The sequence below is a fragment of the Podarcis muralis genome, chromosome 2 (genome assembly GCF_964188315.1).
Source record: "Podarcis muralis chromosome 2, rPodMur119.hap1.1, whole genome shotgun sequence".
In the NCBI taxonomy this organism is placed as follows: Eukaryota; Metazoa; Chordata; class Lepidosauria; order Squamata; family Lacertidae; genus Podarcis; species Podarcis muralis.
The window spans coordinates 106,425,990-106,446,222 of record NC_135656.1 but is presented as its reverse complement, the minus strand read 5'-3'; the positions used below and the strand labels follow the sequence as shown (position 1 = coordinate 106,446,222).

General features: G+C 48.7%; 1 protein-coding gene across 5 annotated transcripts; it reads right to left on the bottom strand.

Moving 5' to 3' along the window:
* Positions 1 to 549: 549 nt before the first annotated feature.
* LOC114592099 (uncharacterized) lies at positions 550 to 19,179 on the bottom strand. 5 transcript variants are annotated; one of them, XM_077920265.1, is made up of 4 exons: positions 19,048 to 19,179; positions 11,906 to 12,025; positions 8,105 to 8,197; positions 550 to 5,226 (listed from the first exon to the last, which is right to left on the bottom strand). In XM_077920265.1, the coding sequence occupies exons 2-4, from the start codon at positions 11,991 to 11,993 to the stop codon at positions 3,719 to 3,721; spliced, it is 1,689 nt and encodes a 562-aa protein (XP_077776391.1). In that variant the 5' UTR covers positions 11,994 to 12,025; positions 19,048 to 19,179; the 3' UTR covers positions 550 to 3,718. The 5 variants fall into 5 exon arrangements, with proteins under 5 accessions (XP_077776391.1, XP_077776394.1, XP_028575815.2 ...); XM_077920268.1 differs by having other exon boundaries at positions 19,078 to 19,179; XM_028719982.2 differs by lacking the exon at positions 8,105 to 8,197 and having other exon boundaries at positions 550 to 5,246.
* Positions 19,180 to 20,233: the final 1,054 nt, after the last annotated feature.

Below are 20,233 nucleotides of genomic sequence, written 5' to 3'. Positions count from 1 at the left end.
ATGGTCGTCTTTTCCCCCCTAACTGTATATAACCTATTATAGTAACCCGCCCTGGCACCTTATGGTATAAATTTTATAATATAGGTAAGAAAAGGTAAAGGTAAAGGACCCCTGGACGGTTAAGTCCAGTCAAAGGCGACTATGGGGTTGCAGCGCTCATCTCGCTTTCAAGCCAAGGGAGCCGGCATTTGTCCACGGACAGCTTTCTGGGTCATGTGGCCAGCAGGACTAAACCGCTTCTGGTGCAATGGGACACAGTGATGGAAGCCAAAGCACACTGCAACACCATTTACCATCCCGCTGCAACAGTACCTATTTATCTACTTGCACTGGTGTGCTTTAGAACTGCTAGGTTGGCAGGAGCTGGGACAGAGCAACGGGAGCTCACCCCGTCGCAGGGATTCAAACCGCCGACCTTCCAATCGGCAAGTGGTTTAGACCACAGCACCACCCGTTGTGCTTGCACCAACGCCCTGAGCTCAGCGAAGAGTGCCGACGCCGCCTTCTGTAAACCAACGGGGCTGCAACAAAACACCAGACACGCCAGACTTGCGTGAGCTACGTTTTCAATCTTTATTACTCCTAACCAACAACAAAGAAGTCAGAGCTTAGAAACTGCCCCTTTTAATAAGTCAGTCGAGGGGACAGGACCCTAAAACATAAAAGAGACGCTTGCTTTGGATGAGAAAAAAAAGGGGGGGAGAAAAATAAACAGAAGTACATTGAGGCAAACAAGACTCCCCTTGCCCCCCGCCCCAAATGCAATAAAGTAAATAAAGCTTGGAAGAAGGGGCAGAACAATGGGGGGGGGGGGGAGTACACGCCCGTAAGACAAGGGAGAGGTTAAGCCGGAGGCAGAAACAGAGGGAAATCCAGAGTCCAGGCCTCATCCGTCCACCCATTTGCACGGTTAAGAGGGCGTTGTGGCGCCATGCCTCTTTGGGGTGTGTCTCTTGTTGCAGCGCGAAGGCCAAGGCTTTCCGTTCCTTCGCAGGCCTCTCCGTCACAACGGGGCCGAGGCAGGATGGGGTGCAGGAAACGGGGCTCTTTTTCAGTCAGTCCTCCCGAGCGAGATTCCGAGGTAGGTGGCAGGAGAGGTTGCCACAGAATTGTAGAGCCGGAAAAGACCCCTGAGGGTCATCTAGCTCAACCCGCTGCAGCACAGGAAGCTCAAGCAAAGTACCCATGGCAGGTGGCCAAAATCTACAGTCGCCCCTCCCTGGAGCCAAGATGCGTTGTTCTCAGTCAGTAGTAACAGCTCGCCTGTCCTCGCCAGCAAGATGCCCATGCCACAGCAGAGAGGCAAGGCCTTTTCGCTCTCGGTTCTCTCCAACTCCTGTCTAGGACCTCATCTGCACTACGTATGTTTAAGGTCGCATCATACCACTTTAAACAGTCATGCCCTCCCACAAAAAGATTCCTGGGAATGGTAGTTTGTTAAGGGCACTGGAAGTGGTTAGGAAAGCCCTCTCTTCTCAAAGAGCTACAATTCCCAGAGTTCCCCGGGAAGAGGGTTAGATCGCTAAACCCCTCTAGGGAATTGTAGTTCTGTGAGGGGAATAGGTGAGTCTTCCTCACAACCCACAGCACCCTGAACAAACTACCAACCCCAAGGATTATTTGAGGGGAAGCCACAACTGCTTAAAGCAGTATCTTAATTATTATTTTTCCTTTGCATCGCTTTCTTTATAATTGAAACGTTTTCAGGAAAATATGAACACTGGGGGAAAAAATGGCTGCTTTAAATGTAAGGTGCAGGTGGAGCCATGACGTCTTACGGTAGTAAGTTCTGAGGCGTTAACCTTGCATGGCAAGGTAACATTTTCCTTTTCTCCCATTGACAGCTCCACATTCCTCCTCTGCCTCTTTTCCAGATTATAAATTCTGCTTCTTAAGTTCCTCATGCATCCATCGCACCACCCAAAGGCTCAACTTCTTTATCACTGCGTGTGTGTGTGTGTGTGTGTGTGTGTGTGTGTGTGTGTGTTTCATCAATCCTACTGCCAAGCCAGGATAGGAAAACTCCAAGATGCCTATTTGTTGGGCTTTCTGGACCCAAGATCCGCCCTCCTAGAAATCTGGATTTTATGTTATAAGATAGGCTGATGCCTACAGCCAGCTACCCTCTGCCCCTTCAAAAAAATAAAAATAAAGAGACCATGAGCCTTTGAACTCCTATTCTGAATCTTATCCATCAACAATACACTACCCCAGGATGCTTCCAGGCCCAAAGCTGAACCATCCTTGAGTGTCTGTTTTCTTCCCCTCAGTAAGTTGCACACTTATGTTGTATCCTCTTCCCTAAACTGAAGACGTGGGCTTTCTCACCAATACCTCAGTGAGCAGATTTCGCACATGTGCTTCACAGTTGTGGCCAAACTATTAAGAACCCCAAGAGACAAGAGCTCAAAGAGGACGACCATCTAGCTGAATAGCGGCACATAAGCACAGCTCCCAGTATCTAATGGGGTCTCCATCCTCTCTGCTTTTCCTTTAGTCCTCAGGAAACGAAACCCTCCAGGGATTCCTGGGTCTGGAGGGTGCTGTCAGCAGCTTCCGAAAGCAGAAACCGAGCAGGAGAGATTCCGAGATCCAAGGAAAACCAACTTGAGCTTCTCTAGCTAAATGCTGCAATCTGACCCTCAGACATTTAGGTTCCAATGCACTGGCTACTCAGGTGGGAGCGCTGCCCAAGGCATAGTTCATGCTCCCCCCACCCGCCACTCCCCCCAAAAAATGTTTAGATTATTTGTGTTGAATAAGTCAATAAAGCTTTTCCTCCACATTCAAGAGGCTTACCAAAGTTCCATGGCCCTCCCCGCTACCCAGGTGGATTCCCTAGCATCTAGTGAAGTCTGAGTCCTTCTCAGTTAGGCATCTAAGGTCTGGAGGTCAGTCCTCAGCATGTTAAAGCTTTGTTATCCAGAGTTCAAAGTTACCCACGGGGGAGGCAGCTATAAGAGCGGATTAGACAAATTCATGGAAGAGAAGGCTAGCAGCAGCTACTAGCCATGAGAGAAATGTTCCCCCCCTCAACTGTCGGAGGCAAACAAAATCACTAGTTGCCAGGTGATTGCTGCACCCGGGTCCTGCTTGCTGGCTTTCCAGAGGCATCTGAACGGCCGCTAGGACGCACGATCCTCTATGTGCCTCCGACCTGATCCATCAGCGCTCTTCTAACGGGGCTGGAGGGGCGGGGAGAAGGGAGTCGGGGACAATACAAGGGCGAGGAAGAGTCAAGTAAAGCTTTTCGTTTCCCAAAACATGGGTTATATTTATACGTACACAGTGTCAAAACAAAAAAGGTGAGTGAGACACCCATACGGATGAAAACTCCCCAGTGGACATGGTTACTAGGTTTTCACCTCAATAGGCCTTCTTTTCCAAGAACCTCCTTCCCCCCCCCCTCCCGCTATCGAGGTGTGTGTGTCTACAATCTCTTTGCTTATATGCTGCAGTCGCGTGTTTCTTTTCCATTGCTATCTTTCCCCCCAACCCACCCCAACCCCAGAAATAATTCCTCAACCACGTGCAGATCCGCCGAAGTCACCGCGAGAGCTGCGCCGTCGCTTCCCCTGTTAAGCAGAATGTACAAAAAGGATTCCTCTTCCTTGTGTGGATTCTAGACTAGTTTGGTAACGCGAGGGAGAGGGCGCGCGTCTCCTGTCTCCCCCCCCCCTTCCCCGCTTCTCTCGCGCCCCCTCTTCCATTTTTTATTTTAGGGGCTCTCCTTCGCGTGGCTCCGCTGGTGCTTCAGCAGGTTGGCGCGCCGCGTGAACCCCTTCCCACAGTTGGAGCAGCGGTAGGGCTTGGTCCCGAAGTGGGTCCGCTGGTGAATGATGACCTCCAGGGTGGTGCCGAAGCTCCTCCCGCACTCAGTGCACTTGTAGGGCCTCTTGCCCAGGTGGCTGCGCTGGTGCTTGAAGAGCTGCGAGGTCTGGCTGAAGTGCTCCGGGCAGTCGGGGCACTTGTAGGGCTTCTCGCCCGTGTGGATGCGCTGGTGCCGCTCCAGGTGAGAGCTCCAGGCGAAGCTCTTCCCGCAGTACTGGCACTTGTGGTTCTTCTCCATGGCGTGGCCCCGCTGGTGCGCCAGGAAGGCCGAGCTGTCGCCAAAGCGCTTGTCGCAGTCGCCGCACTTGTAGGGCCGCGCGTGCGAGTGCGTCTTGTTGTGCTGAAGCAGGTGGACCTTCTGGGCGAACTTCTCCCCGCAGGTGGGGCAGGGGAAGGGCCGCTCGCCCGTGTGGACGCGGCGGTGGCGCTCCAGGTGGGAGGCCCACACGAAGCCCTTGCCGCACTCCTCGCACAGGTGCGTGCGCTCGCGGTGGTGGCCCCTCTGGTGGCGCATCAGCGTCTGGCGGCTGCGGTACACCTTGCCGCAGTCCTCGCAGCCCAGGTGGGTCTTCTTGTGCTCCTCCAGCTCCGAGATGAGCGCGTAGCTGCGCCAGCAGGCCGGGCAGTTGTAGGGCCGCTCGCCCATGTGGTTGCGCCGGTGCTTGGCCAGGTGGGCGCTCTGGCTGTAGGTCTCCCCGCACTCGGGGCACTTGAAGGGCCGCTCGCCTGTGTGGACCCGCCGGTGCCGCTCCAGGTGGGAGGCCCAGATGAAGCACTTGCCGCAGTCAGCACACTTGTGGGGCTTCTCGGCCGTGTGGCCCTTGCGGTGGTTCTCCAGGGCCGAGCTCTGGGCAAAGCGCTTCCCGCACTCGGGGCACTTGAAGGGCTTCTCGATCAGCTGCGAGCAGCGGTGCTGCAGCAGGTGGAAGTTCTGGCTGTAGGCCTCGCCGCAGTTGAGGCACTTGAAGGGCTTCTCGCCCGTGTGCATTCGGCGGTGGCGCTCCAGGTGGGAGCTCCAGATGAAGCTCTTGCCGCAGTCCGAGCACTGGAAGGGCTTCTCCCGCGCCGCGTTGGCCTCGCTCCGCTGGCGGCCCCGGGGCGGCGCATGCAGGCTTCTCGTGCAGTCCGAGCAGCGGCTCTCCAGGCTCTTCTTCAGCGCATGCCCTCGTTGAGTCGCTTTGTCCTTCTTCACCACTGGGATGATCTTGGGGGGAGGTGGCGGTGGGGGCGGCGGCTGCTTGGGCGGTGCGCGGCGCACCACGGGCTTGACTCGCCTGGGGGTGCTTTGAGACGTGCCTGGCCGCAGCTCCTCGGGCCCTTCGTCCTCCTCCTCTTCATCATCCTCCTCCTCTTCCTCCTCTTCATTGTTGTTGCTGTTCAGCAACTTGTCTGCAGCTGGAAAACAAGGCAACCACCTTAGGAAGGCCAAAATGTGTGAATTTATATAATGGTAACACCTATAGATTGCACGTGAAATGTAGCAACACCCCCTCCGTAGAACTGTACAGTTGGATACTGGAAGAATAAGAAATCAAGCTAGCTTTTATATATATATATATAAATGGAAATGGTTTATTGAATATTTACAGATAATTTGTAAACAGATAAAATGATTGGCAGGATTATTGTTATAACCTGCTGTTTTATAATAAGAGTATGTTTTTAAAGTAGATGAATAAATTGTGGGAATCTTGAGGATTACATCCCACATAAATGAGCAAATTAAGTTAGCTTGGATAGGTAGGCAGAAGATATTAAAAATAAATTTAAGGAACCGCAGAAAGAGGGAGAAGGAGTCAAGCTCTGAAATGTTAATGTGATTGTAAAATTAGTGAAAAGTATAAACTTGAAAAGCATAATTATTTTTTTAAAAGAACTGTTAAAAGAAGTTGGAAGGGATCCCAAGGGTCATCTATTCCAGCCCCCTGAAATGCAGGAATCTTTTGTCCAATGTGAGCTTGAACCCTGAGATTTAGAGAATAAGCTATCCAGAAATTGCTACAAAGGAATGCAGTACAAGTATTAACATAGCAACTGTAAAATCAGCCAAGTCACACCTTAGTTGTAAAGCATCAATCAACTCTAACCCATTAGCAGTTTACATAGGCAATTAGTTCCCTTTATTGCTGCCCAATTTTACAGGTAAACACATGAATTTCTGACTGCTACACTTTTAAAAATCAGCAGGGGGGGGGTGGAGATGTCTTTAGCCTTTGCATTATCTTACCTTTCACAACTTTGGATCCCCAGATGTTTTTGAACTACAACTCCCATCATTCCTGACCAATGGCCATGCTGGCTGGGAATGATGGGAGCTGTAGTCCAAGAATGTCCAGGGACCCAAAACAAAAAAAATTCCTTCCAGTAGCACCTTAAAGACCAACTAAGTTAGTTCTTGGTATGAGCTTTCGTGTGCATGCACACTTCTTCAGATAAGGGACCCAAAGTTTAGAAAGGCTATATTAATAGCATCTTGACTTTTTTTGTAAGCCGCTTGGGGGGGGAGTGCAGGTTGTTAGGTGTTGTGGACTAGGACTTGGGAGAACAGGGTTCAAATCCCCATTCAGCCATGTAGCTGACTGGCATAACCTTTGGCCAATCTCTCTCTCTCTCCCTAGCCTACCTCAAAGGGCTTAACACTAAAAAGTCAGGGTGACTGTGGGGGGAGTGTAAAAAAGGGTTATTTCCACTTTAATTACTTATTCTCCCAAGTGTATTTTAAAAAGCTGCAGGCAAAGTATTTTTTTTATTTTTGTGCAGCATTACAGGCCCTTTAATAACAACAGGAAGAAAGGGGTGGGCATATGTGGTAAGAAAACAGAAAAGGTGGTTAAGTCCAGAGCTCTCCAACTATGAAGTGCTATAGTTGTGCCATATAATAGTAATTTTATTTATCTCATTTCAGGTCTATATACCGCCTGATGGTAAAAAAAAAACAAAAACCTGAGAGCAGTTTGCAAAATGTATGCAGAACGTCTTTCCCCGTTCCGCTGCATTAAAAACAGAAACGTCACCATCAACCATCACTATCAGTTGTGGGGGAACCGTTGGCCCGCCAGAGGTTGCTCAACTACAACTCCCATCAGTCCCAGCAAACCTGGCCCAGGCGTAGTGGGAGTTGTAGTTGAGCAACATCTGGCGAGCCAAAAGCACCCCACAGCTGATCTGCATCAAGGAACAGACGCAAAAACTCCACACACAAAATGTCTGGGATGCAAAGACTGGCATAGAGGAGTTCTGGAACTCTGGACAAAAATAAGGGCAGGGGATTGGAAGAGACAGGAATCTTGCAGCACAGGAAAAGCAAAAATGAAGGGGACCGAGTAGGCTCAGGGTGACCAAGAAAGGAGCTTTAGGGTCTAGGAAGAAATGGGGTGAAAGAGACAATTAATTAATAAATAATAATAAAGTAATCCATCAAACATTCTGTTTCAGTGTATCTGAAGAAGTGTGCATGCACACGAAAGCTCATACCAAGAACTAACTTAGTTGGTCTTTAAGGTGCTACTGGAAGGAATTTTTTTTTGTTTTTCCATCAAACATTAAAAGCTTCCCTAAACAGGGCTGCCTTTAAATGTCTTCTAAAAGTTTGGTAGCTGTTATTCTCTTTGACATCTGGTGGGAGGGCGTTCCACAGGGCAGGCGCCACTGCCGAGAAGGCCTTCTGAGATAGCACAAAAGTCCCTGGGAGGGTAATTAAAGCCACAATCGCTCCCTATATTTAAAGCACTCTGATACCGCTTTAAACAGGTGTGGCTCCCCCCACCCCAATGATTCCAGGAACTGTAGTTTGCTAAGGGTGCTGAAAGTTGTTGGGGGGGCACTAATCTCTTCACAGAACAATAATTCCCAGAGTTCCCTGGGAGGATGGGTTGCCTGCTAAACCACTCTGGGAATTATAGCACTGGGAGGGGAATAGGGGTCTTTTTTTATCAACTCCCAGCACCCTTTGCAAACTACAGCTCCCAAAAGTGCAGTGCAAAAGTGGCCCAAAATGGTATCTATCCCCCAGAAAAGGAAAAGAAAAGGAAGTATCTGGTTGGCCCATGTTAGAACAGGAGGCTGGACAAGATGGAATCCAGTACAGCTCATCTTAGCTTCTTATGAAGATGAAACATGAGGGGTTGTAGGAAATTGGGACTCTGGCAGCGTGGGAAAAGGAGCAAGAGTGAGGAGGGTGGGCATAGGAAATAGGAGACGACGGCAAAACAGGAGCCTGCTAAAGAACGCACCTGGCAAAAACGATACCCAATTCCAAAAAATAAATACTCACCAGGAAGAACAGGGAAGAAGAAAACCGGAATCTCAGCCCCTGTGTTCCTTGCTTCCATTGAAGCAGCCTGCCTCTCTCCTCTCAGGGAGGCAGCTGAGGGAGGGAGAAGGGCAATTTATTGGCTGGAAAGGGCACTCACTCTCTTTGTGGGTGGGGTCTTTAAAGAGCATCTCCTGGGGCACATTTAAGCTAAGGTGCTTAAAGGACTCTTTAACACAACAAACCCAGGCTCCTTTCTCTTAGCCCTGCAGGACCCTCCGACCCCATGCCCCCAAGTAAAGGAAATGCAAACTGTCTCCAGATCTCTGTGGATAACAGCAGGGGTGCAGGTGATCCACAGGCAGAAAATGGGGAAAAGAGCTGGGAAACAAAGGCGTTAAATGGCCAGTATCTTATTAGAAAAGAAAGCTAGATGGATCGTCAAGTGGCAAGAATAGTAACAGGAGCTCAAGGAAGAACCTGAGCTTGATTTTTCAGCACTGTTGTGGAAGCAGCAGACAAATTGGTTCCAGGTGCTATGGAAGCCTTGATGGCCAGAGAAAGCTGCTTCTTTAAAGGGTTGCAGAAAGTATAGGGTACTTTTTTTCCAAGTTTACACGCCCAGTGAAGAGGTTCTGTGTTATGCCAAGTGAGTAAAAAGTGCTTTGTTTAATGCTGAACAGAAAGAGAGGCCTCTCCGATTTTTATTGGGTTATAACCCTTTAGATCAGTCTTTCTCAACCTTGCATTCCTGAATGTTGCTGGACCACAACTCCCATCATTCCCAGCCAACATGGCCAGCAGTCAGGGATGATGGGAGTTGTAGTTCAAAAAAACATCTGGGGACCCGAGCTTGAGAAAGGCTGGCTTAGATAGTGGAGTTAAGTTTTTAATGCTTAATGTTTGATGACGCTTTTATATGTGTTGGAAGCCGCCCAGAGTGGCTGGGGCAACCCAGTCAGATGGGTAGGGTGCTAATAATAATTTAGATCAGATTAGATTAGATTAGATTATATATTACAGTGGTACCTCGGGTTAAGAACTTTGCTTCAGGATGAGAACAGAAATCGTGCAGCGGTGGCACAGTGGCAGCGGGAGGCCCCATTAGCTAAAGTGGTGCTTCAGGTTAAGAACAGTTTCAGGTTAAGAACGGACCTCCAGAACGAATTAAGTTCTTAACCTGAGGTACCACTGTATATTATATTACATTCTGGAAACCTGTTTCCTAAACATATGCATGATACAGAATGCGTAGCCAGGTTTTCCAAGTTTAATGAGCAGGCCTTTTCCTACCTAGAATTCTGTCTTCTCAAACGTTAGAACTGGAGCACCGTACATTTCACACAAGACAACATCCATCTTAAAAGAGTCCTATGGATCTCACAGCAGCTTCTTGCTCTGCCTGCAGCTGCAATTGGTCCTTGCAAAAAGTGAGCTCCACAAAAGCGGAACTTGTTTCTGCACAAGGAGGCCCAGAAGGGGGATAAAAGCCGAGGCGCTGAGCGACTCTACACCCCACCCCTATCCATACTTCCACACCATCCATGGAGCATCTTCCATGAGTGTTGTATGGGATTGCAAACCTGACACGGGTTGTCTTGGGTGTTCTGGAACAGGTGTAATAAACGTAAATCTGCCTTTATTCCCTTATGGGGGACACAAGAGCCCTTATAGAGTCCTTTGCAGGTTCTCCATCTGTGGAGGTAAACAAAGCACTCAGATTTCTGTTGTAGGCCACCCTTTCTGTGATGTAGGTATGATGTATCCGGAGGGTGGTCTTGGACTCCAAGGCGGGCAATTTAAAATGTCTATATAAGGGCGGGCACACCTTTGTTTGGGGTCCTCCTCCTTCTCCTGCGTGTGAAGGGGGCACCCTGTTGCAACAGTTCAATAAAGATCAGGCTTACTAGCTGCTTTGCTTCTCAATATTCTCTGGTTGGCCTCAGTTATTCTCTCCTACCGATGGAGAACCTGCAAAGGACTCTATAAGGGCTCTTGCATCCCCCATAAGGGAATAAAGGCAAATTTACATTTATTACACAGGTGAGGTATGGAAGCTAGCCTCGGGGCACGGGGAGCCAAGGTCCATCCTTCTGAGGTCATTACGGAGGTCATTTTTCACTCAGGAGTCCCATGGACTGCAAGAAGATCAAACCTATCCATTCTTAAAGAAATCCGCCCTGAGTGCTCACTGGAAGGACAGATCGTGAAGCTGAGGCTCCAATACTTTGGCCACCTCATGAGAAGAGAAGACTCCCTGGAAAAGACCCTGATGCTGGGAAAGATGGAGGGCACAAGGAGAAGGGGACGTCAGAGGACGAGATGGCTGGACAGTGTTCTTGAAGCTACCAGCATGAGTTTGACCAAACTGCGGGAGGCAGTGGAAGACAGGAGTGCCTGGCGTGCTCTGGTCCATGGGGTCATGAAGAGTCGGAAACGACTAAACAACAACAAAATTAACTCTGGGAATTAAGCGAAAGAACTGCATGAGGGGGAGAACTGGGCTCCCCCCCCCCCCCGGCACAGAGTAGCTTTTCCACCGGCCATTTTCATGGGCAGGGGCATCACCCTGCTACCCGTGTCAGCAATACTTAGAACATGCAGGGGGTGGGGGAGGTTTGGAAGCACCACGGCAGAGATCGAAGTTTCCTGGGCTCCCATCCGCTCCAGCATGGCTTGTGGTCAGGGATGACGGAAAGATGCAGCCTCCAGCAACATCTGGGGAGTCAGAACAGGCTCCCCATCCTTAGGCTGGGAGGGGGTGTTCCGAACTCCCTGTTCAAGTCGGGCAGAACAGCCAGGGGAGAGGTCTGACTGAAGCCCTTGTATGCCTCACGTCCAGCACGTTGCGTCAAAGCAAGCGAGAGTTGTTGTGCAGGGACTAAGCACACACGTCTGGGCTTATGCGGCCTGTTTGACAGGTTTCGGACCTGCCTATTTGGAATGTTATTCCCTAGGGAGGAATGTTGCACGTACAGTGGTACCTCGGGTTAAGAACTTAATTCGTTTTGTTGGTCTGTTCTTAACCTGAAACTGTTCTTAACCTGAAGCACCACTTTAACTAATGGGGCCTCCTGCTGCTGCCGCACCATTTCTGTTCTCATCCTGAAGCAAAGTTCTTAACCCGAGGTACTATTTCTGGGTTAGCAGAATCTGTAACCTGAAGCGTCTGTAACCCGAGGTACCACCGTAATGCAAAACCAAGAGGTTCCCTAGGCAAGACGAGAGGAGCTCCTGTCAAACGGTGAGCTGGGTGCCTAGAAAACTGGTGTCGGAACCTCACTATCTGAAATGTTGTGCTTGTACCCCATTTGCTCCTTGAGGTGGGAAAGCTGTGTGTCTTTTTCCCAGCCAACTTCTTCATTTGCTCCCTGGGAATTTAAAAAGCGTGCAACTGTGACTATAAACTGTAACCTGGTACATTTCTGCTTAATAATAATAATAATAATAATAATTTTATTTACACCCCACCCATCTGGCTGGGTTTCCCCAGCCACTCTGGGCAGCTGACAGGACATATGAGATCTTGCCTCTGCTATGAGTCTCCGAATCTCTCAGGCCCTTCTCATCTAAGAATAAGGAGTCTGAGGGTCTTTTGTGGCTCCCCCCCCCTTCCTGGGAGATTCACACTGCTCCCCCCCTCACCTTTTTTTCAGAACAAAGAACGCCACTTCCCTGAAAATATTAGCAGTAATAGCTACTGTTCAGGGGAGGCAAAGAGAGGTTTTCTTTATAGCGTGCACACACAAAAAAGAGGAGAAAAACCAAGTACGAATGGAAGAGGAGAACCGATACAAAGCAGAAGGTAAATGGGATTCTTACCAAGAGACATCAGTGTCTCGTAGCTCTCCTGCATGACATCTCGATATAGTGCCCTCTGTCGCGGATCCAGGTACACCCATGGCTCCATGGCAGAATGAGTTCTCAGGAATCCAGCAGCACCTACCAACAACAAATGAAACCCATTCAGCCTCTTTATTGGAATGTACTACTTAGGGGGGGATGTGGGTGGCGCTGTGGGTTAAACCACAGAGCCTAGGGCTTGCCGATCAGAAGGTCGGCGGTTCGAATCCCCGCGACGGGGTGAACTCCCATTGCTCTGTCCCTGCTCCTGCCCACCTAGCAGTTTGAAAGCACGCCAGTGCAAGTAGATAAATAGGTACCGCTCCAGCGGGAAGGTAAACGGCATTTCCATGCACTGCTCTAGTTTGCCAGAAGCGGCTTAGTCGTGCTGACCACATGACCCGGAAGCTGTACGCCGGCTCCCTCGGCCAATAAAGCGAGATGAGCGCCACAACCCCAGAGTCGGCCACGACTGGACCTAATGGTCCCTTTACCGTTACTACTTAGGGGTGGCTTAGCTGCGACCCTCTGGAGACCATTGAACAACATCTCCCATCATCTCAGACTGTTGGCCGTGCTGGCTGGGGGCTGGTGGGACTTGGGAGTCCAAAGGCATCCATTCAGAGAACCACAGGTGTCTGATTGTTTCAGAAAATCACCAGCCAACAGCAGGTTAATGGACAAGAGGAGACAGCCTAGTTAAAGGCCTTTCCACCGGATTCAGTACACAGTGTTGCAATCTCTGCAGGTGTGCTGGGTTTTAAATATACTCCCTGCCTTCTTTCACAGGCATGATAAGAAGTGTTATATGCGTACATAGCACTGTTATTCTGAGAGGCCCAGGAAAGGACCAAATTAAGGTGTTTTTACAACAAATGGAAAAGCTGGAATTTGACAAATGGGTACTCCGGCACACCTTAATTGCAAGGTCTGGAAGCAGGACCTTTACAAAAATAAACACACATGCACATCTGCCATTGATGCTTTCGCTGAGATTCCTGCATCGCAGAGGGTTGGACTGGATGACCCTCGGGGTCCCTTCCAACTCTACAATTCTATGATTCTATGAACTGTATATTTTTTTTTCAAATTCTTTTTATTAGTTTTCATGTGAATAACCAAAAAGAAAAACAAATCCACAGTTACAAAGAAGAAAAAAGGAAAAAGTTGAATAACTAATATCTAAACAAACTTAAAAATATTATCCGTTTCCATTACAGTTCCATGTCTTCACACTTGTCTCTATGTAGCTTTAAGAATTTACATCATTCTTCTACGCCCTATTGACTTCCATCCCTCCCGCTTTCAGGCTTCTTAATATACATAATTTGTCTTTCTGCAGCTAGTAATTGTTAATGATTTGCACATCGTAAGATTTATATCGAACCTGCTATAGTTTTTAAGTTTCTGTAATTTCCTTCAATGTATATCATAAATTTGTTCCAATCATTAATAAACTTTGTATTTTTTTTGTTTCTGATTTTTTGCGTCATTTTTGCGAGTTCAATGAATTCAAATAATTTTGTTTGCCAGTCTCTAATTGATGGGATATTCTGATTTTTCCAATTTTGGGCAATTAGTAATCTGGCAGCAGTTGTAGCATACTGAAATAGTGTCTTATCTCTATGAACTGTATAAATATGCTCTACAAACTCACCCACAGCCAGAATTCCAAGAGTGGAAGCCAAAAAAGTCCCCAGTCTCTAACAGAGCATAGGCCCGTGGGATCTCTCCCACCCCCCGCAACCTCCACACAAGTGGGATCCAACGGAGTCCTACTCAAAGTAGACCCATTGGAATTAATTAATGCAAGTTGATGGTTCAGTGGATCTACTCTGAGTAGGGCTAGCATGGGCTACAACCCAATTTATTTATTAAGCTTTCTTATAGCAGTTTCCAACCTCAATGAGGTTTGCATAAAGTAGCAAAAACTAAACTGGAAAACGCACACTTTTAACAAAAATCAAAGCCTCGAGGCTTCAAAGGAGCAGAGGAAACCATGGAAAAGCCATTCTGAAGAAGGCTGTTTTCACCGCCTGCCTATACAGCGCTGAGGGATGTGGGCTCTATCTGCCTTCCCTCCTGAAAGGCAATTTCACAGCTGAGGGTGCCACTGCAGAAAAGGCCCCGTCTCACGTTGCAATTTATAGGGGCTTTGATATTTTCAAACTTCCCTAAACGTCCAAAGGGAAGGAAACCTCCAGCAGCCACTGTACCCAACTTATGCCAGGAAGATACACCTTGACAGATTCTGATTCAACATTCAGATGGGGGGGGGGGAGCTTTTGCAATTGTTTCTTCACACCGAACACCTCAAAATCAAATCAGGATTAAGTGGTTTTCTAAGGACGGTGAGGGCATGGGTGCTGTGTTCGAAACTGTGGACAGACGTCGGCTCCCTCGGCCTGAAGCAAAATACTGGGGGGGGGGCATCAGCAGAGGGAGAAGGGGATACAGTGGTACCTCGGGTTAAGTACTTAATTCGTTCCGGAGGTCTGTTCTTAACCTGAAACTGTTCTTAATCTGAAGCACCACTTTAGCTAATGGGGCCTCCTGCTGCTGTCACGCCACCGGAGCACAATTTCTGTTCTCATCCTGAAGCAAAGTTCTTAACCTGAGGTAATATTTCTGGGTTAGCGAAGTCTGTAACCTGAAGCGTATGTAACCTGAAGCGTATGTAACCCGAGGTACCACTGTAGTTTCATTCTCCAGGGTGAGAGAGTCCTGTTCCTGTGGGTCTTGCCCAATAACCCCAGACGGGAGACAGGAGGGAGGTGGGTGATGTATGCCAGGTTGGAAAGCTTTCCCCCTCCAGACTCTTCTTGTTAAATATGGGGTGGTGTGCATTTTGCCTGGTGCTTAGCTGGCTGCAGTGGGTGAGAAAAGAGGCTGCTGGCCCCCTAAGCTGAGAGCCTGTTTTTAGCACCTCCTCCTTTCTCTCACCCTCCAAGGAAGCATTTGGGGTGGTTCGCTGGACGTTCTTTCCATTGGCATTCCCGACACACATCCCAATGTGACCAACTTGGATTTGTGTTTTTGCTATTCACATTCCTTTACTGTGTTTCCACAAATGCATCTTTCTCTCGTATTAGGAGATGCTGTTTTATTTTTTAAATTATAATGGCTTGTTTTCTTGGGAGGCTTTTGGAACTCAGCTCCACCGTGGGAAAAGCAGCGTACAAAACATTAGATGGCTTATTTATTTTTTAAGAAACAAAAACCCTTAAGTAGCCGAATGCTGGATTGGCCTGGCAACTCAGGACAGTGCAACTGCAACATAGTAGCGTCTGATAGGGGAGGCGTGTTGGGGCAGGAAAGGGGGTGGAAACACCAAGCTGCCCCACTTAATACCCAGAGAAAATTTCTACTACATTTAAAATGCCGCCCACTGCCCATGCCCCATTGTTGAAGCGCTTGCAAAGCTCCAGCCCTTCTGCAGGCATCCATCTCATTGGACTGTTCCTGGTTTCCATGGCGGCCAGATTTCAATACAGAACAGGCTTCACTGCTCTTTAAGGATGTTTACACTACTGGGCTTATACTAATTCAACAGCCATGCCCCTCCCCTCAAGAAATCCTGGAGATTGTGGTTCTACAGGGAGCGGAAAAGGTCTCAGAAATTCCTGTCCAATTCCACAAAGGTGGGGCCACCGAGTTTCTTTCCAAAAACAGTGTCTGGCTAAACCTTTAATCTGCTCATATTCTCTGCACTGTGGCTTTTGCATAGGAATTTCTGCAGCTCTCTTCAAGTAATAAAAGCCGTCCCAAGTCTTGCTTATTTCGCCTTCCAGCTCCAGAGGTAATGTGAATTTTTCAATTTCATTTTTAAAGCTCATTGGGGCCTTCAGAGTCACAAATTCTGGACCTTCTCCCGTTCAAGGTCTGTGCAGTTTGCCATTCTCCATCCCCTCAGGACCCACCACCCAAAAAACCTGCCATATACAGTGGTATCTCGGGTTAAGTATTTAATTCGTTCCAGAGGCCCGTACTTAACCTGAAACTGTTCTTAACCTGAAGCACCACTTTAGCTAATGGGGCCTCCCACTGCTGCCATGCTGCCGGAGCACGATTTCTGTTCTCATCCTGAAGCAAAGTTCTTAACCTGAAGCACTATTTCTGGGTTAGCGGAGTCTGTAACCTGAAGCGTATGTAACCTGAAGCGTATGTAACCTGAGGTACCACTGTATTGGAATCTTCTAGCTGCATGACAAGACCCTGTTGTTTTGCAGACCCGGAATCAGATGGTTTGATCCTCTCAATCAGGCATAGACAAACTCCAGCCCTCCAGATGTTTTTGGAACTACAATTCCCATCATCCCTAGCTACCAGTACCAGTGGTCAGGGTTGATGGGAATTATAGTCTCAAAACATCTGGAGGACCGGACTTTGCCTATGCCTGCTCTTAATACAGGGGTGTGTGGGAATCTGTGGTGTGTCAGGTGCTGATGGGGACTACAAATCCCATCATCTCTGGACCCTTGGCCACCCTGACAGGGGCTGCTGGGAGTCCCAATGATAGATATAGAAGACCGCAGGTTCCCTACTGCCAGTCTAGAAGATTCCCTTCCGCTGCTTACGCAGGCTGTGATTGGCTACGTCCCAAACCAATCAGGGAGCTTCCCAGCTGAGCAGAGATTTGAACCCACACCTCCCACATCCAAGCTTAGCATTCAGTGCACCAGGCTAGTCACAGCAACTGGAGAGCGTGTGATTTAGGCTTGAACCCCAGCTTGGAAGCCAAAGTATGAGCTCACTCTCCTCGGCTAGCCTACCTCGCAGAGTTGGTAGTCTCCTCGCAGGAGACCATAAACTCCCCCCTCAGCCCCTTGGAAGAAACAAGGAATATTTATCATCAACAGCACCTCGCTGATGAATATTGCTGACGGATTCTAACTCCCTGTGGGTATAATAACTCTCTCCCGGCAGATCTGAAAGCTGACCTCTTGCTAATTTTAATTTGACATATACAAAAGGGTGGGATATCAAAAGGCAGAGGAAAAAATAAGAACAGATAAAGGGTTGGAGAGCCACACACAAACTATTACCCAATCCGGAGCATGTTTATTTGCACAGCGGCAATACTTATTTGGATTGCTAATTTCTTGTGCAATCTGCTATTGGTTAGTCAGGTAAAGAGTCTACAAACAGGGTGTGTGAGACCAGTTGCAGTTTAGCTCTCCCAAGATTGGGAGGGAATGCTTTTTTTAATTAAAAAAAAAAACAAATAAAAAAAGTGGGTGGGAAACCAGCCAGAAACTGTGATGCTTCGTGTTAAAGAGATTCCACCCTGCCTCCAAACTGGCTCCCTTCAGGAGTTTTGAACTACAACTCCCAGTTGGCTGGAGCCGATGAGAGATGTGGTCTAAGACAGCTGGAGGGCGCCAGGTTGGCAAATGCTGCCTTATGCAGTTTACCTTCAGAAGGTCCAGCTCGAGATATTTAGGGCAACTCAAGGCATAAAGTCCAAACGCTGCTATGTCCTACACTGCAAGGGCTCAAAAGCAGATGAAAAACTGAGAAATCTGTGCAAGCCTTCTTTATAATAATATTGTTCAAGGTGCTGCAAGTTCTTTGTTCACAATTTGTTTGCTTTAGCAAGGCATGAGCTTTTATGAACCAGAAATCACTACATCGGAGGCATCATTTGATAAAACAGGCTCTCCTCCAGGAAAGCTTAGGGCATAATGAAGCATAACGTTTTTGTGGATTTTGACACAACTGTTGAGCAGGAGTAGCTAACTGGTCGTGCACCATATGCTGAACTACAACTCCCATCAACCCTGGCCTAGGTTGGCTAGGGCAGATAGGAGCTGGAAGCCCAAAAACATCCAGGGGGTTAGTGCCCTTGCTCATCTAAACCTGGCTCTCCAACGGTTGTACTACAACTCCCATCATCCGTAGAGAGCAGGACCAGTGGTTAGGGATGATGGGAATTATAGTCCAACAACAACTGGAGACCCAAATTTGGGAAATCCTGGACTAGTATAACTGGAAATTTGCCTCCATATGTTACCCAATGCTAAGACCATTTCTGTTCTTCCAATTCATCTTCCAATAAGGCTTTTTCCAATATTGGATTAAAAAAAAAAAGTTTGCATGTTTTCATACTTTGCCAATTTCTCCTGTTAACGCTTTAGCAGAAGGCAAACTTGGCTACTTCAGAACATAGAATAAGAATAATTTTATTGTTGGAACTGAGCTATCCTGTAGAATCTCAGGGATCACTCTCAGCAACTTTTAAAAAACACATACAAGTGCAAATATAATATTGCAATAAGCATAAATACAGCAGTATGTGATACTGGTTAATTTCTGAGATTTCAAATTGCTGTGCTCATACCCCAAGGGCCCCAGAGAGCTTAACTCCCAAGGCCATGTAAGAAATCTCTTTTTCAAAAATCTTGTAAGTATTACTAATAATTCCTGGAAGCAGTAGCATTGCGAAGACTAGATACCAAGCAAGAAAACTTAACATGACAAAGGTGGGCGTAACTTCGGATACAAAAGCGGGCAGGGACGCTGTTTTATTCCCCCCCCCCGGCCCCATATTAAAACAACCCACAAGAAAGGGTCTCTGCGTGCGGATGAACAGAACGCGCTCGGCTACCACGGAAAAGAAAAAAGAAAACCCGGATTGCTTGCAAATTAAAACTTTTGTGCGTGCTGCAACACGCTTACGAGGCTACCCAGAAAACTAAATCCGGGCCTTAACCCCCGAAATCTATAGGGACAGATGGGAAACGGCTTGCTCCGATTCCACTGCAGGAGAACGCAGGAGCCCAATTCGATTTGGCCATTGATCTTCTAAGGAGGTGGAAAAAATAATAAAAGTCTCCTTTTCTCTCCCTCCCCCCCCCGGCGACCAATTTGGCGCTCGCCCTTGTTCCACCCACCCCCTGCAGCAAAATGGGCCGAGGCTTAATCGCTCCCCCTCCTCCCCTTTAAAGGGCTCCCCACCCCTCAACCGGCAGAAGGGCTTTGCTTCGCCATCCCTTCCCTCCCCCCACCCCCCACCATGAAACAAAAAAATAATAAAGAACGGGGGGGGGTGGAGGAGGGATCAGGGCCAATTAGTCGGCAATCCCTCCAGGCCTCGATCCCGCGCGCAGCCCCTCCCTCACCTCTCCGCGGGGATCCTCGCCTTTGGTCACCTGCAGCGCGGCTCCGGCAAGTTTGCAGATCGGGCGGGGGGGGGGTCGTCCCTGCTGCGTGTTGTGGGGTGGGGGGGGTAAAGGAGGAGGAGAAGCAGCAGTCGCCGCTTCAGCTTAATCCGGATGTGCAGCGGCGGCTGACTCAGGAAACTCCGCCTCTCTCGGTGCGGGGCTGCCGAGCGGCGGCGGCGGCGGCAGAGAAGGGCGCAGCTCGGGCGGCTGGCAGCAGGAAGGGGAGCCCTCTGCTGGGCGAGGACCCCCAGATCGGGATCGCGAGTGGCTCTTGCAGAGAGTGGGGGGGTGTTTGGGGTGTGTGGATGAAAGATGGGGTGGATGAAGAAGAGCTTGCTCTCTTTAATTAATAAATCGATCGATCCTATCTGGAATATATCTATATTTATGCCTTCTGGACTTGTTGCTGCTCTCATCGGAGTTTCCTCCGCGGTGACCTTAAAATGTTTCTTCACGACCTGCCCGTGCGAGTTTTCCCACGAAGGAAAAAGGGGTCCCGCCCCCCCCCCGCGGAGAGTGGAAAAAGAATCTCCGTCGGCGTTCTAGATCGTTGGGCGCGTTCTAGATCGTTGGGCGCGTTCTAGATCGTTGGGTGCATTCTAGAAGGCGAGCGGTTTCGGTGCGTTCTGGGGAATCCTTACCTTTGGAGGGAAATCGGAGAATTGCAGAGTTGGAAAGAGGGACCACGAGGGTCCAAAAACCCCCATGCAATGCAGGAATCTTTCGCCCAGGGGTGCCAACTGGAATAAATTATTGGGGTGGCCCAGGTAGGCCCCCATCCCGCATCACAAGACATGGCACGCAAACACCATTTGAACGGCAATGCCTATCAACTGGGGAGGGGGGCGACCCCCTCAAATATTTTATTGGGGGGAACCAAAAGAGCCTCTAGGAGTTGGCTCCTGTGTTTTCGTCCAACGTGGGAACTCAGGACCCTGAGATTAAGAGTCTCATGCTCTACCGACTGAGCTATCCTTGGCCCCTGAATGATCTTCCACCCACTGGAGAAGGGATTTAATTTGAAAGGGGTGGGGAAGTGGTTACCCTTCCCGATTTTATAATGTTGTCACCTCTCCGTTTCTGCTGTAGTAAGGATGTTGCCCTGGGTTACATAAAGCGACTGACCAAATTGATCAATTGCCAA

Bases quoted from the DNA above. Each gene is read 5' to 3' on its own strand.
- LOC114592099 (XM_077920265.1), bottom strand. From the start codon at position 11,993: ATGGAGCCATGGGTGTACCTGGATCCGCGACAGAGGGCACTATATCGA. The intron at 8,198-11,905 runs GTAAGAATCCCA...TCCCTCCCTCAG, and splicing joins CGAGACACTGATGTCTCTTG to CTGCCTCCCTGAGAGGAGAG. The intron at 5,227-8,104 runs GTGAGTATTTAT...CTTGTTTTCCAG, and splicing joins CTTCTTCCCTGTTCTTCCTG to CTGCAGACAAGTTGCTGAAC.